The sequence below is a fragment of the Mchenga conophoros genome, linkage group LG6, assembly GCF_057382185.1.
Source record: "Mchenga conophoros isolate Kocher_MC1m ecotype Shallow Benthic linkage group LG6, M_conophoros_male_GT1.1, whole genome shotgun sequence".
Classification (NCBI taxonomy): domain Eukaryota; kingdom Metazoa; phylum Chordata; class Actinopteri; order Cichliformes; family Cichlidae; genus Mchenga; species Mchenga conophoros.
This window is the reverse complement of record NC_140531.1, coordinates 38341322-38357712: the sequence shown is the minus strand read 5'-3', so window position 1 is coordinate 38357712 and position 16391 is coordinate 38341322. Positions and strand designations below refer to the sequence as shown.

The window sequence follows — 16391 nt, the reverse complement described above, 5'->3', positions numbered from 1 at the left end:
AGCATGTTTGAGTTCAAAAAATATTTTTGCACACAGAAACACAGAATGCCATGAAATACAAGCACATAGATATTCAGCAGATGGTCAAATCCTTATTCTCTTATTGACTCATCTCTCATCAGTGACATTTAGCATTGAACTCACACATTTACTGACTCCTCATACTTATTCCCAATCTTTCCAAGAAGAACCCCATTTCTGGTGTGGAAAACCTCAGCCAAAGACGGACTCATGGCCGAGGGGATATACTCCTGACACTGGTTCCCACTAAGACTTGGTGCACACTCTACGATGTAGGAAAAGAAGAAGGTCCCATGATTCAGCATGCAGCTGTCGCTCACCTTCCCTGCTCGCAGATCAAATGAACACTCGCCTAACAGATCACTGTTCCAGTAAGTGTCCTCATCATACACAGCAAATTTAAGTTTGTTTTTCATGTTGATGGTGATGGTTCCAAACTCAAATGTTTCTCTCCATCTAGGGTTGTCATCATTACTTATAATATCAGTGCGCTTTTTCTGATCACCATATGTCACCTCCACTGAACCATCTGTCTCAGTCCACTTGTCACCATACAGACCCTTTGCATAAAGTTTGAACACCTTTAAGGTTGCCAGACCTTTCCCAGCAGGACAGCAGTTTGACTTGATGTTCTGGTTACTGTTGCAGACACAAGCACAAGGATCTCTTGCGTTTGATCGGTGCCCAATCTTACAGGTTTCTGAACATTTCTTCAGCACTGCATTTTTCTTAATGTACTGCTCCACTTCTCGCTTCAGTCCCGCCCTGGCAGGATGATTTAATGGCAGTATGGTGTGTAGGGGTTTTAAGTTGTATTGGACCACATCAGGGATACTTTTAAGAGAAATGAGCCAGTTTTTATAGGCCGAGGGGTCAGATTGGCCTGCAAAGAGGATATCACCTCCATCAATATCTCCACCAATGGCTTCTGTGTGCCGCTCATTAAATGAACTGCTGAAACTTTGATTAGACCCCAACTTGTTTTTCTTTCTCTGACAGTGTTCATACTCTGCTTTAATACGGGCAGAATTTGCAAAAGTAGCTGAAGCTTCAACTGACAAACAGTCACTAACATCAGTATCTGTTAGTCCATTCATTGTAGCCATGCAGGTCTTGACAGCAGTGGATGCTTTAATTTCACCTCCAAGAGACACTTGTGTGATGTAATGTGTTCCATAAGTGTCAATCAGATTGTGATATAATGGCGCAGTTTTAGAGGAATAAGGGGGAATGGAGTCAACTGCCGACTGGAATTCCTGACTCAAAGGAGGACTTGTTGCCAGTCTGTAGCTGTGGAACAGAAAAGCATATAAATAAGTTAATTCAAATTGATTCCAACTATCAACATCAGAGAGATGTCAAACATTTGACTCACGGGCCAGATCTGGCCCACCAAAAATCTGGTCCACTGGATGGCTTTTCAAAATGGAAAACTGCTAAGAATAAGCTTTAGACTTTTCATATTATTTTGCACCAGGAAGCACTGTCTTGCAAGTGATGAAAATAATACTTTCAACTGAACAGGAAACTCGTCATCCATTTTAAATCCTGCTGACAAACACATTACTCATGACTATCTACACCAATTAATAATGGTTTAGCCATAGAATGAAAAACTGTAACATTATCAGCTGTTTTGTAACATGGTGAATGCTTTTCACTAGGGCTGGTTATCACTTTCGATTTCTATAACTGATTCGATTCCAATTCAATTCGATTTTGACTCAAACATTCATAAATATTTCATTTCTGACCATTTATCAGTACATATCCATATTTTTATATCTATGTATAAAAACAAAGCTGACACTTGTGAGACCACATCAGTGGTGTAATCATCACAGCAGATACCTTTGTGTCAAAGTAAGTGAAGATAAAACAGAAAAATATGAATGAGTTTTTCCTATCCTGACTTTTTATTGCAGATACGCACCTTAAAAATATTCTCCAGTAGATCAGGTAATGTGCAACATATGAACATTATCTGATGCTGCTGAAGTCAAGCAGAGCAAAGTTACAGAGGTTTTATTCGGTTTTGTCATTATTATTGCAAAAGCTTATATTTCTTCGCTATTGAACAGCAGAAATTCGGCTTTCTTGGCTGAAAGCACTGAATAGACGGTAGACTGGTGCATAACAGAGTAATGCAGAAAACAGAGATTTTTAATGGCAAACTGGTCTTGAAGTACAGAGTGAGAGAAAGCCATGCAGGAAGTGTGATTTTTTTTCCTGGTGCAAGCAAAACAGCAAGAGGGAATTTGTTATGTATAAGCCAAAATATATTGTGTGCTATACAAGCTATCACCAGTAGTGGGCACCACGCCCTGTTATGTGCTGTGAAGTCTGGAAGACTTGGCCGTCTACTGTGCATGTACTGACTGCGTGGCCAAGTGTGGATGGAAAACAAACAATAGCATGGTGAAAGGACTTCCGAGCTGTGGATTCGGTGAGCTGCTTTTTCTACAACGAGTCAGAAACGACAGTGTTGGCTGTAGATGCATCATGGCTGGAATGATTGGGCAGATGGATCCCTTTGATGATGCTGGTAAGCAGTGGGCAACATATATTGAACGTTTTGAGCATTGCATCCTGGCTAATGACATTCAGTCTGAGAAACGAGTGCCAGTGCTGCTGTGTGATGGGTCCCAAAACGTATGGTCTGCTGCGTAACCTGGTAGCTCCAAACAAGCCTGCAGTATGACAATATTGTGGGAGTTTTGAAAAGGTTCCGGTTCCACAAGAGGAATCAGGGGGAACAGGAAACAGTCGCACAGTATGTGGTGGTGTTGAAAAGACTGTCAGAACATTGTGAGTTTGGTGTGTATCTGGAAGATGCTCTACAGGACAGATTTGTTTGTGGATTAAAGTGTGAAACTGTGGAGAAGCATCTTTTGACAGAAAAGGATCTCATGTTCTGCAAAGCAGTTGACTATGCCATGTTGGCAGAGACAGCAACACGTGAATTCAGCAGTTAAGTGGCTCTCTTAAAGTGAACACGGTGCTGTCGCAAAAAGGTGATGGATGCCATCGCTGTGGGAAAATGAATCATACTGATGATGACTGCTGGTACAAGGACCGTGACTGTCACCAGTTGGGGAGGAAAGGCCACACGAAACGCATGCGTAAAGGTAGAGCCAGAAGCAGCCAAGATTGGAACAGGAAAGAGAAAGACGGAAAACCTGAACTGAAAGGTAATGCAGTTAAACACAGAGTTAAGGACAAAAAGAGAAGAATTCATCATGTTGCTGGTGAGGAAAGTGAAAGTGAATGAATCAGATCTGACACTGATAGTGAGTTGGAACTGTATTCATTGTCTCGAAAAGAGAGGGATTCACTTATCTCCCTGATGCCTGTAGTTAACGGGAAGAAAATGAAGATGGAGCTGGATACAGGGGGTGGCGTGTCTTTGCTCCCATGAGAACAGTACAAAAGTATGCTGAGTCAGTTGCTGCTGCAACCCACTGACATCATGCTGAAGACATACACTGGGGAACCGCTGGCACCAGAGTGGTTGAGAATTATTAAACTGAACTTGAAAGACATTCATGCCAGAGAGCAAAGTGGAAATGACAATCTGGGGGCTGTGCTAACAAAACACTCAGCTGTTTTCTCTAAGGAGTTTGGGTCAATGAAAGGAATTAAAGCCAGATTGATTCTTAGGCCTGATAATGTAGCCAAATTCTGTCCACCATGTAACATGCCTTATGCTCTCTGACCTCGAGTGTAGGCTGAACTGAAACGCCTGACTGAACTTGGGGTCTTCACACCAGTGGGGCATAGTGCCTGTCAACAAGAAGGATGGCTCAGTGAGACTGTGTGGGGCTTTCAAGGTCACTCTCAATTCACAGCTCTGTGTGGATAAGTACCTACTTCCACGCATTGAGGACCTGTTTGCTTCTCTGGCAGGGGTCAGCATTTCACTAAGCTGGGCTTAGCAAATGCCTATCTACAGATGGAGGTAGAAGAGGAGTCTAAGAAGCTGCAGACTATTTTGACTCAAAAAGGGCTGTTCCGTATCAATCATTTACATTTTGGTGGCATCACCAGTGTTGTTTCATATTGGAAAAGATTGGGCCAGTGTCATACAAAGTGAATGTGGGAGCACAAGGAGTGTGGAAACGTCATGTGGATCAGATGCTGACATGTCCTGAGCCAGTATCTCAGCAGGTTGCACTGGATCTTCTGACAGGCACTCTTCACCCTCCTGCCCTCTGCGAGGTGCAACAGGAGTCACCGGACTAAGACCACCAGGTACCAGTACAGCTTCTTCCCTACAGCTGTCAGACTCCTGAACTCTGCCTCCTGACATCTGACCCACATTAAACTCATGGACTGAACATACACACACCCACAACCACCCATTACTGAACACACAATGGACAAAAACAAACAAATGGCCAACTGTACCATCATACACACAATAATAACATGGACTGAACCACCACTCACAAACACTAGCACTTTATATAACCTCTGTGGAAATTAGCCACATATCTCACTGATCTAAACTGCACTACTGTAAATTCTGTACAGACAATCATTCTGTACAATAATAATTATAGTTCTACAACTGTTTATAACTTGTATAGTTCATATTTCTGTATAGTTTCATATTTTTGTATAGTTTTCATATTTATACCCTGTTCATAGCCTGTACATAGCTTGTACACTCACTACTGCCTGTACATACTTGTAGTTATAGCATATTCATAACTTACCTTCATACCGTGTACATTGTAACATACCATAATAGACCCATATTTTGTACCCTCATACCTATAATAGATCCATTTTTTATTGCTAATATATATTTTGTAATATATCTATATTATTGCTAAAGCACTTTCTCGATAGATGCAAACTGCATTTTGTTGCCTTGTACTTGTGACATGTGCAATGACAATAAATTTTCTATTCTATTCTAAATGTCACCAGCCCAGAGTGATAGTGACACCTTGCTCCACCCTGGTACATCTCATCAGGAAAAGACTGTTGAACAAGTTCTGCGGACCACAATACCTCCAGAAACACACCAGTCTATTGAAACACTGAGTGTATACAGGTTACAGAAATTGTTAGACATTATCTAGTGAGGGTCACTAAGCCACCCACTTGTTACCGTGTTGTAAAAAAAAGAAAGAAAGAAAGAAAAGAAAAGAAGAAAAAAGAAAAGAAAAAAGTACCATTTAGGTTAAGTGAAATATTTCTGCGGGCAGTGCTGCGGTCGCTTACCTTAGTGGGGAGAAGATGTTATGTATGAAATATACAGTGTGCTATACAAGCTATCGCCCCTGTTATGTGTGTGTAACTTTCTGAAGTCTAAGGAGCTTGGAAAGAAAAACACCGCACTTCTTTAAGTTGCTTGAAGATGTTTCACCTGTTTTAGCTATTTGGCAGTTGTTAAACCAGTTTTGTGAGCTTTAACCTGAGATTCTGGCGTTTCTGGCAAAATACATTAATATTTAAAAGTCGATTCGGGGGTTTAATAAATCGATATCGCATTATTCAAACTAAAATCAATTTGAAGGGTGAAAATCAATTTTTAAAAATTACCCTTACTTTTCACATCATACAATAAAAACATGTAAAAAAAAAAATAAATAAATAAATAAATAAATAAATAAATATATATATATATATATATATATATATATATATATATATATACCGGTGAAGGTAACGGTGGTCCCCGTGGTAATCGGAGCACTAGGTGCGGTGACTCCCAAGCTAGGCGAGTGGCTCCAGCAGATCCCGGGAAAAACATCGGAGATCTCTGTCCAGAAGAGCGCAGTCCTGGGAACAGCTAAGATACTGCGCAGGACCCTCAAGCTCCCAGGCCTCTGGTAGAGGACCCGAGCTTGAAGGATAAACCGCCCGCAGGGGCGTGCTGGGTGTTATATATATATATATATATATATATATATATATATATATATATATATATATATATATATATATATATAATGATTTGATTATTCCAGAACACTCCCTGACCCTGTGTGTGTGTGGGGGGGGGGGGGGGGGATGTTTGACACCACTGCAGTAATTGTAGTGGTGTCAAACACCTGGGGGGGGGGGGGATGTTTGACACCACTGCAGTAATTGTAATAAATACTTCAGTGACATTTTAAATCACTCTTGATGCTAAAGTAAAGAAGAAATACATTAAAAAATAAATAAATAAAAATTACTCAAATAAGAAAAATATCCACTGACATACTCACCCATAGTAATGACAGTTGATCGAATGGTGTAAGAAGGTGTAGCGGTCTTGTTTTGACTTTTTCATAGCAAAGGTGGAATCTCTTGAGTGAGAACCTCCAAAGCCAACCCCAACTGTTACTGAAGGATCTACCGGGATGTCAAGGCCAATTTTCCAGTTGTTGGATACAGATGATGTCGAGTCATTGACAAGAGTTTCAACAGAATCATAGACCACACTGGAGACCTTCAAACTGCACTTGGGCAGGGTTCTCCAGTCCACCACAGCAACAGGGACCTTCTGTTTCTCGCCATTCATGTAACGGTTACAGTACATCCTACAGCTACCATTTCCAATCTTCCATGTTTCAGTGTCGATCACATAGGCACCTTTTCTCTCCATCGTCACAATGTCAAAGCCTTCACCACCCAAGTTGTAACCAGGGACAAAGTGAGCCTTTTCACACTCCTGTGGTGTACCAATGAAGCTCACACTGGATGGAAGGCACAAGGGACTCCATGCCCAACACAGGAGCAGGACGTGCCACAGCTTTGCCATCTGAATGGAATCATTTAACAATGAGAGGAGATTAAATTACATGAACAAAGGGGAAGTTAAACAGTGCAAAATTCCATTCCAGCTTTCTTAGGGCAAGGGGCAGGGTACACCCTGGACAGGTCGCCAGTCTGTCACAGGGCTAACACACAGACACAGACAACCATTCACACTCATATTCAAACCCATAAGTAATTTAGAGCTACCAATTAACTTATCCCCACTAACTGCATGTCTTTGGACTGTAGGAGGAAGCCGGAGTACCCAGAAAGAACCCAAGCAAACACAGGGAGAACATGCAAACACCACACAGACCCTGGACTGATGGACCTTCTTGCTATGAGGCAACAGTGCTAACCGCCATGCTGCCCCCCAGTGTAAACTTAAACACCAAAAATATCCACTATACCTCACCCAAAGATCCTATCTTTTCTGACTACATTTGATTTTGCTCATGTGAAGTATGTGCAGGTAACATTTGAATTCATAGCTAGCGAGCTGTCAACATATATCCTGCTTCTTCCTCACTCTATCCAGGCAGCTTTGTCTACTTTGATATTCTAATGTACATGAATCCTCAAGAGTGAAGAAGCAGTCACCATGTCAGCCTGGCGACAGTGCTGAAGAGAAGCCTGGGGTTGTTCTTATTTTCTTTAATCAGTGATGAATGGCAAGGTGTAGCTTTACAGGGGGTTTTATTTTATAAAGCAAGAAACTCTTTTTCCAGCATAAATAACATAAGATAAGATAAGATAACCTTTATTAGACCCAAATTTGTTGTAGACCTTCTAAATTACTCAGACACCATCTCCTCTCCAGCTAATGGGTTATCTGCTTTAAGATGTGAGTACAAGAGTTACACCAGCAAGCCAAGTACTTCTGATTCAAGGCTTTCAAATTCTGAGGAGCTAAATATGATGTAAATTATAAGTAAATAAATATGATGATCAACTAGTAAATAATTTACTAACAGGGACTGTGAGGGAGGTTATATCTCTCGGCCGGCCTCAGAACACTTTGGTGTCCCCCAGATAAGCCACATTTCTAGAAATAATAGTTGCTCCCTCCAAGTGGGATGGATGCTGTGTCTAATAACAAAACATAAAAAGTTTTGCAGTTATCTATAAAGCCCGTGTCATTTTTTGGACACCACTCAGGCAGCCAGCAATATAAATAGAATATTTGGCTAAACATGTTACTCCTTGTAAACAACTAAGAACATATAATATTTCACGATAACAAAATAAACTGTAAGCAGTTGAATTTAAAAAAAACTCTTGTTTTGCATAGTTTTGTTACATTAACCATCTTATCTAGTTTCTACTGGTCATGCAGTGACTTCGTGCAGCTCCACTGGAGCATGACCAATGTTTTCAGAGCCACTACACTAAAGTATTAACCAAACGGCAAAAAGAAAATCATACGGAACAAAGGACTTGGTGGTCTTACCTTGACAGCTGACTGAAAGCTTTGGTCAGTACCTTCACACTCAGAAATTAAAGTACAGAAATGTACCTATAGGGGTACAATGGCTTGTCACTGGGGTGGTACCCTCTAAGGTACCGTTCTGTACCCTAAACTGTGGGTACTGATTTGTACCCTTGTAATTTGTACCTTTTACACGTCAAACCTGTACTTTAAAGGGCAAAGTTGTACCCTTAGTATAAAGTACAAAAAAGAACCCTTAAAAGGAGTACAAAAATGTATTTCTAAAGGTTCAGTATCTACACACAGATTTCCTATATTTTTCTTCTCAAGATTTGAAAAATTGAAGATACAAAGTCAAAAATACTTGTCACATTTATTACCTTCTTAAATACATTGCTTAACTGTTACATACAAACTGTTATCAACAGAGTATGTGTCATAAGCTGCAACATCAATTTCCTGTCCAGGTTTTAGCAACGTCCATTCACTATCAACTCTAACACTGTATGAATGAAAATGGTTGTCATATAACAGAGGAATGAGAATTTTTCCACAAAAGACCCACATTGTGTCAATATTAAATATGTACTTAATTTGCCAGAACAGAGGAATCTTCTCTGAATGCAGTACATCAATGACAAACACATCTCTTACACAGTATTTGACACTGTTCACAATTACTTCTGACACACGCTGGAAAGCTTTCTTAGCACTATCAACTTCAGAAAAGCCACAATAGACTGTCAGTGCTTGTTGCAGTTCCAGCGGTAATGACAAAAATGATGTAGTCACACTTTTTCCAAAAACATTTTCAAATTCACCAAGTAAACTTTTGTTAGAAAACTCCCAGCACTGTCTGAACTGATGTCTGTTGCTCAAAGTTGTAGCAATGTTCATAAAATTTCTACAATTGCGGGACAACGTTTTGAAATACTGGTGCTTACTTTCAAATCTCATACACCATAACAAACGTAGAGGGCCGAACATTTCAATCAGTCTTGCATAGTGGATTAAATAATGACACTTTGGTGTAATTACATCCCCAAATACACTTTTCAGTTTTGTGAGAAACTCATGGACAAGCAACTTCAACAATAAAATATTCTCTTTTCGCACTTTTTTAGCCATTACAATCTCTGTTATTTCACGACATAGAAGAAAAACATGCCAATATTTACAATTAGGTGGCACACGGTCTGCCATCAGAAATGGCAGCAATCTGAACAGGCACCACTTTTGAGATGCTGATCCAACAATACCAACACTCTGAAGTCTCTCTGATAACTGTACTGGTTTGTTTGTTTTGTCATTCTGACCAATGGACATTTTTTGCAATTCTTCATTGATCTCTCTAATTGTAATATGCTTCTCAGTGTGGGCTTTACAAATCACTAGTTTCATAACTAGAGGAACTACACCTTCCAACAGATCATGCATCACATCAGGTGGTAAAGCTTGCGTAACACTGAAATAACTCAGTCTGTCAAAAGGACATGAACTATTTACACCATATATTGTTTTATCATCCGGAAATTCTTGGATTCGTGCAAGATGATACTGGTGAACCTCTGATGTTCTTAAAACAAAGCTTTCTTCCTCAAAGGATTGTTTCATATCTTCATAAGAAGCCATGCAATACCGACAAATTCTACCAGTGTTAAATGACATAGAAAAACCACCAATCATGTGAGCTGATAAATTATCACAAGATAAAGTTGCAAGAGCAGCATGAATAGTGTGTTCAGTTTTATCAATGGTAAAAGTAAAGCCATCAGTGGAAAGTTTTTCCAAATCATCAAGCAAAGGTTTAAGGATAACATGCCAACCACACCGCTTAACAAAAGAATAGCGTACCAATAACGCTAGATGAATGTGTCTCTGCTGAGAAGTGTACCTTTTGTCCAAATTGCCTACCTAATAAAATGCACTAAGTTTGTGTTTGGATCGTTTAGATCCTAGGGGATTAAGTACTTCAAATTCATCCTCATAAAAATGGAGTCGCAGTGCATTTGGGTTATCCTTGAAGAATTGATGATGTCTGAAGATTTCTCCATCAGAGTAATCTGTTAGAAATTCATCAGTTTCCGAATTGCCACTTGAAAAAATGTGATCTTGTATGTCTTCATGAGAAAGATAATTTTTTAGCACCTTATCAACAGGCACATATGAATACGAGCCAACTGTATGACCCACAGAGTCTCTTAATTTGCAATGAACAGGCTCTGTCATGTTGAGCTTTGATTTGCAATGTTCTTTGACCAAATAAGGAGATCGAATAGCTGTTGAAGCCTTCTCAAAAAATTCATTTGAATGCAGGACATTTTTAAGCTCTGGACACAAAGACACGTCAAGACCCGTTTTCTCTAAATGATATGCTATAAAAGCATCGTAGTTCTCCTTGAAAAAACACATCAGAAAATTCACGTCTTCCATAATTTCTTCCTGAACAGAGGCTGGTAAAGAATTTTTCTCTCTGCACTTAAGAATGAACTTGAAAAGATTGTCTCTGAAATTTATCAAAAATTCATCCCAGGATGGAGGGGTTTCAATATTTTCAGTTATGTCATTTGCAAATTCATTTGGATGTGGACTGACTACCTCCTGCTCATTTTCATCTAAGTCTTTATGGGGACACAACACCTGTTCTCTGTGTTTCCTATACACATGTCGTCTGAAAGATTCATATTTTTTGAAGGAAGAACAGCAGTCACTGAGTCCACAGGTTATATCAAAATCGGCATCATGGGAATGAATAAGTCCTATGTGCTGAATAAGCTTTGTCAAACTAAAGGTTCTTCTGCCACATTTGGAGCACTGATATGGCTGAGGCATGGTGGTCAATACAGAAGATTTATTTGTCTGGTGACTGTGATTGGCAGAGGCCGGTCCTCACCCTCATCTATTTTCACAATGTACTTTTGGAGAAAAATCAGGGTGTTCTTCAGATGTTTTGGATAAGCAAGGTTGAAGACAAAATACAAGCAGAAAGAAGAGATGATTCCTTCAAAAATACACGAGCTTCTGCACACTTCACTGCCATCCAACTTCACAATGTTTGGAGCGCTTCTGGAGAACACTGGTTTCCAGTCTTCATGAAGTAGCTGAACAGTTGGATAGGGGTTTTTAGGATGAACCTTTGAAGTCAAAAGAGAAGGTAGAGGAAAGCAATATCTTAGTCTCTTAACAAAAGATACATTTGTTTTCCTTTTATATAGACTAAATATTTTAATACACACACCTCTCCAAGTATGACAAAGAGATCCAGTTTCTCCTTGAAGACGTATGGCAGGAATAAAAGTGCAGCCCTTGTGTCAAGATCTGCCAAAAAAAAAAAAAAAAAAAACACAAGATCACCCATGCATTTTATCTGGCATTTCCAGTTACCTATAAAAATTATATAAAATGGAAGCCTTGAAGTTAAAAAAAAAAAAAGCAAATACCTGGTAGGTCATCAGTGAGAGCCTCCTTTCTTGCATCAAGGTAGAGCTGGTAGAGTGGGGTTTTCCCTCGTGTAAGGCCAATCACCTTTGCTGCAACACATGAGAGCCCTTCACGAAATCGCTGGCTTACATTACCCGTTGTTGGTTGGATCCACCCGAGTTCGTTGCACAGCTACAAGTAAAAAATTCATTTTCAGTACAAAATAACAGTGTATGAAAATGAAATAATCTAAAGTTGATATTAATTATGTATGGTGCTGCATAATTTTTTTTTTTATAGAATTTAACAACAATACTGTAAGAAGTTACATGAACATACAAAAAAAGGAAAGAGGGACAGATGAAGAAAGCAAGGTCAAGGGCAAATAAAATTTACTACTATAAACATGTTAAATGTGACAGCTATTTCCAAGTTCAATTCAGCTTTCTGACTTACACCAGTAGGCATCCCTAAGAAGGGGTACTTCTTCAACACATCTTCCACAGGCATACCATCTGCAATTTCTTTTTGCCGCCAAGCAAACGTTTGCTGCATACGGTTATGAACCACCATGGTATCTGGTTGCATCTTCTGATATTGGCACTGTAAGACCTTTAAGTGGGCGTCTATGGATAATAAATCCTCTCCTTGGACGCATGGTCCCTTGAAAGAAAGCAAGAGTGAGAAGAGAAAGTCAAAACAGATTAGAAACCCAACATAAGACTAAATATACAATTAGAGCTGACACGATCTGTGCATCACAAAGAACTCGTATCGTTTAAAGTTAACCGATACCATGAACCAATATTTAAAATATGGAAACTCTGAAATAATTTCACATAAAATCTTAATTGTTAACTTGAAATTTTAGTTTTGGAGTCATATTTAAAATGTTTTTTTAAATCTAGTTCACCCTCTTTTAGCGCCTTCCAATTAATAATATTTTGTGAGGTAGAAGTATTAGCACTGTTACTTTGTATTAGCAAGTGCTCTAATCCAAGTATTGGTATTGTTTCGGTTTGAAAAAAGGGGTACAGTTGCATCCCTAATCCTTAGTTTTAGATGTAATAACAGAGGCAAGAACATTTTATAGCTCAAGATGTCCCTCACACCAACCTGACAAACATTTCTCTGACTTGTTCGTTGACATTTATTAGGCTGCCCTCTCCTCGTAGAACCAAACTTCTCCTTACAACGCCTCACTGCCTCACTGTCAACTAGTGGTGCCCGCTCTGATTTGAATTTACGTCTCAAAGACATATGCCATGTGTGCTTGTTGAACAGAAACACAAGTTACTGTAAAAACAATCTACACAAAATACACCCAACAAAGAATCAGTAAACATACTTCATACAAACCTACTGAGAGGCTACAGATTGTCTTACTAACAAAACAAGATCGAAAAAAGCTTCACTTTTACTTTGTAATCTTGAAGGAACCTTATGCAAATTTAAAATTTAACTTACATAACCATTTCCCTCACGATCCTTGAGGAAAGGATACTTCATTACCAGCGTCTTCACAGCTTGCACATATTCAGAATTTGTGGGATACCTGTAATATAAGAAGAAACATAAGTGTTAGAGCAACTGCTGACAAACAAACTTTATCAAGTGTGAGTTTATTTTCAATATGACAGATTCAGCTTTTTCTAAAGCAACAAGCTAACATTACCCTGATTAACTTACATAGTATACTGTGCCACAGCTTCATATAGAACTCTGATTATTGTGTGTCTGTCCCTTGGATTTTTATGGCACGGTTCTTTGTTGTCCAGTTTTAGTTGCAGATTTTTGGAAAATCTTGGAATTTCAAAAGAGGCTGGCAGTCTCAAAGTATTTTCATTGCTGTGAAAACAGTTAAGTGTTTGTTTTTATTGTATGAATTGAAGTATAAAACACTACAGTAACAATACATATGGTAGAAACAATGATCATATTAACTAAATCCTAAAAGTGCATAACGGCCAACATGTATGCTTCAGACATACTAACTTCATTATAAATAAGAAAATACCTTATTGAAGTTGACGAAGTAGATGGTTGCCAGTCTTCTGGAGAGACAGTCTGTAGAGTCAGCGTCACTGAAGATTCCTTCATCCTTGACACAAATTGGTTGAATTTAACCTGCTTTTTGAAGGATCCTTGGAAAAGGTATGCAACCATAGTCTCAGTAAGACCGCAGTCAACTGTGTCACCATCAACCTCATTGTCTGCAAGATAAATGGTAGTACAAACTTTAAATTCAATGTAAGGATATTTATCACCACATTTTTACATGGGTAAAAACCGTATATCACACACATTAAAACCTTTTGTACAACTTCTTTCAGTTCAAAGAAATATTCATTAAAAAAATCAGTAAATTAAATAAAATAAACCAAATTTTTAGAGTGAATCCTCTCGATATGCAAAGTTTTCATTTTTAAATTTAGATGTTTGTTTGGGACTACTGGACACAGGAGAGCAGAGTCTGAGCATGCTTTTGTGCCCTTTCAAGTTTGGAAGAAAAAAAAAAAGACTAGAATGCTGTAATGTGTTAATATTCACTACTAAGGTGACTCCTTTCTCCAGATTTCCGACAGTTTTTGCCGTCTGTTCTTTCAGACCGATTACTTATAGCGATAACACCCGCAGGACCGTATTACAAGCTCAGATTACATGCTGAAAAAGTTCCCACATTGCTTAAAACGCGACTATCAAACCCCAGCTGCAACACCCTTGTTATATTTTAAACAAGTGCGGCGTCAAGATATTTCCTTTAAACGTTATATTCAGCCGCCCATGTGTGTTGATGGCCTTGGAATGGATGTAAAAACGTGATTTTATTAAACCATTAATACACTAACGGTAAACTGCATTCAGCTACCAGGGAATCAAATTTCGCGCCGTTCCGCTGCGCAGGGGTTACCGAACCCATAGACTGTGGCCGAACCACATATATAAGTTCAAACTTATACAAATACTATGTGTACACATTTTTCAGAACTGTGACCTCAACTTTACACATGAAACGTTTGTAAAAACGTTTGTAAAAAGACATAATTTGAGCTAAGAGAGTGCCGAAACTAGCTAAATTGCTAATATACGTTAAGCTAGGCTAAACCAATAATTAGTAATTACGCTACATTTTTCTTTAAATAAAACTTACCTCTGAAACGCTGAGCTTCACCTTCGGTGACATCTAAGCCCCACTCTTGTATTTTTGTTAAGAGTTCCTCGGTTGAAAGTGAACAGAGCACACCAGGACTTGCAAGTTCGTCATCCATCTCCGTCCGTTGATAAAACAAAATGGCACCTGCTGCATTTACAGAAAATTCTAGAATCCACCAGCTATTCGTTGAGTTTCTTCTTCTACTTTTTGTTTGATGTTGTGAGGATGGGCTCAACTCGCACTTCGAGTTCAATAAGGGTGCTTTTTTGCAATTCATCCAAATAATTATACTTTTAAAAAAAACACTCTCTTAAAAAAATGTTTAAATGCATTTTTACTTTTTTTTCTTTCAAATAAATTCATCGTTCTTAAAGCAGCTTAAAAATAAGGGGGGTTCAGGGAATACAAAAACAACAACAGCAATGAAAATAATAAAAAATAAAATAAAAACACTAAAATATATGCTTAAATCAATACAGTTGCAAATAAATTACTGTCAAAAAGAATAAAAAAAAACTCTAATCAAAAAGAGCTTAATCAACCTGTACTTTATCTTTTGAAAGAATGGGTACAAATAAGTACTTTTCACAATTAAGGAACATGTATGTACCTTTCAGATGCTAAAAAAGGTACAGATAGTTCCCCCGAGGTCCAATATTTGTCCTTAGACTGTATTAATGTCATTTTTGTACCTTGGGGCACAGTAATGTACCCCTTCCGTACCCCTATTTCTGACTGTGTTCTATTATCTTACCTAGAGGGTAGTAAAGATGAAAGAGTGAAGTTTAGGTTGCACCACGCTCCTTTATACCTCAGAAATTTAAAACCCACAATCCCACAAAGACGTGTTTTACCTGGTTCACACCAATATCACACATGGGGGAACTGTTTTGTTGTGGCTTGTTAATATGTTCCAGTAAGTGAAGACAGTCATATGAGAAAGAAAATGTTCTCAGGAGTAACAAAATCCTGTGGAAAAGAATATGTACACCCCTTGTAAAACCACTTTGAGCAGCAAATTCTTTCAGTAATCGTTTCGTATATGGCTTTAATGGTCCTTAACACCATTGTGGAGGAGTTGTGGCTCATGCATATTTATATAATTATTAGCTATGGTTAGGTATGAAGTCTGCAACAACAGTAGGGCACAATCAAAACTGAAGTTCTTTGTTAGTCTCAGAAAAAAACGTTTTGTGAGTCTTGGGGAAACAGTGATTAGCAGAAAAGCTTTTAGCCAACATATGAGAATTGCTCATCAAAGTACCTCAAACTCAGCACTGCACATTCTTAGCAATCCACAAACAGTTATCCATATAGGCAAAGAACAAGAAAGATTGACAGGAAATAGAGACATGATACCCTTTTACAAACATAGAATATCAGACTTTGAAACATCTAAGTTTCATCTTTTAAAAATAATTGTTAATCCGAGCCTCACGTAAGTGTAAAGCTCAACCAAGTTTCCTATCTGAAAGTGTCCGCAGGTCCTCCCACCATCACCACTGCAACTTGCTCAGAACTTTGTGGGTCTTTAAAGTAGGTCAGTGCCTCGAGAGGTGACAAGAGGCTTTTTAAATTAGATTAGTCATGACCTAACCGCGTTATAATTGA

At 38.7% G+C, this 16391-nt stretch overlaps 2 protein-coding genes across 3 annotated transcripts; both read right to left on the bottom strand.

The window, feature by feature from the left end:
• Positions 1-65: 65 nt before the first annotated feature.
• On the bottom strand, positions 66-6793 carry LOC146573249 (perforin-1-like). Its single transcript, XM_085278739.1, has 2 exons — positions 6246-6793; positions 66-1311 (listed from the first exon to the last, which is right to left on the bottom strand). Exons 1-2 carry the CDS (start codon positions 6779-6781, stop codon positions 141-143), a joined length of 1707 nt encoding a protein of 568 aa, XP_085134865.1. The 5' UTR covers positions 6782-6793; the 3' UTR covers positions 66-140.
• Positions 6794-8567: 1774 nt separating this feature from the next.
• On the bottom strand, positions 8568-15503 carry LOC146573248 (sterile alpha motif domain-containing protein 3-like). Of its 2 annotated transcripts, XM_085277917.1 has the most exons (9): positions 14778-15503; positions 13644-13839; positions 13316-13474; positions 13094-13181; positions 12743-12898; positions 12083-12289; positions 11647-11818; positions 11445-11524; positions 8568-11340 (listed from the first exon to the last, which is right to left on the bottom strand). In XM_085277917.1, the coding sequence occupies exons 1-9, from the start codon at positions 15055-15057 to the stop codon at positions 11044-11046; spliced, it is 1635 nt and encodes a 544-aa protein (XP_085134043.1). In that variant the 5' UTR covers positions 15058-15503; the 3' UTR covers positions 8568-11043. The 2 variants fall into 2 exon arrangements, with proteins under 2 accessions (XP_085134043.1, XP_085134044.1); XM_085277918.1 differs by lacking the exon at positions 12743-12898 and having other exon boundaries at positions 14778-15502.
• Positions 15504-16391: the final 888 nt, after the last annotated feature.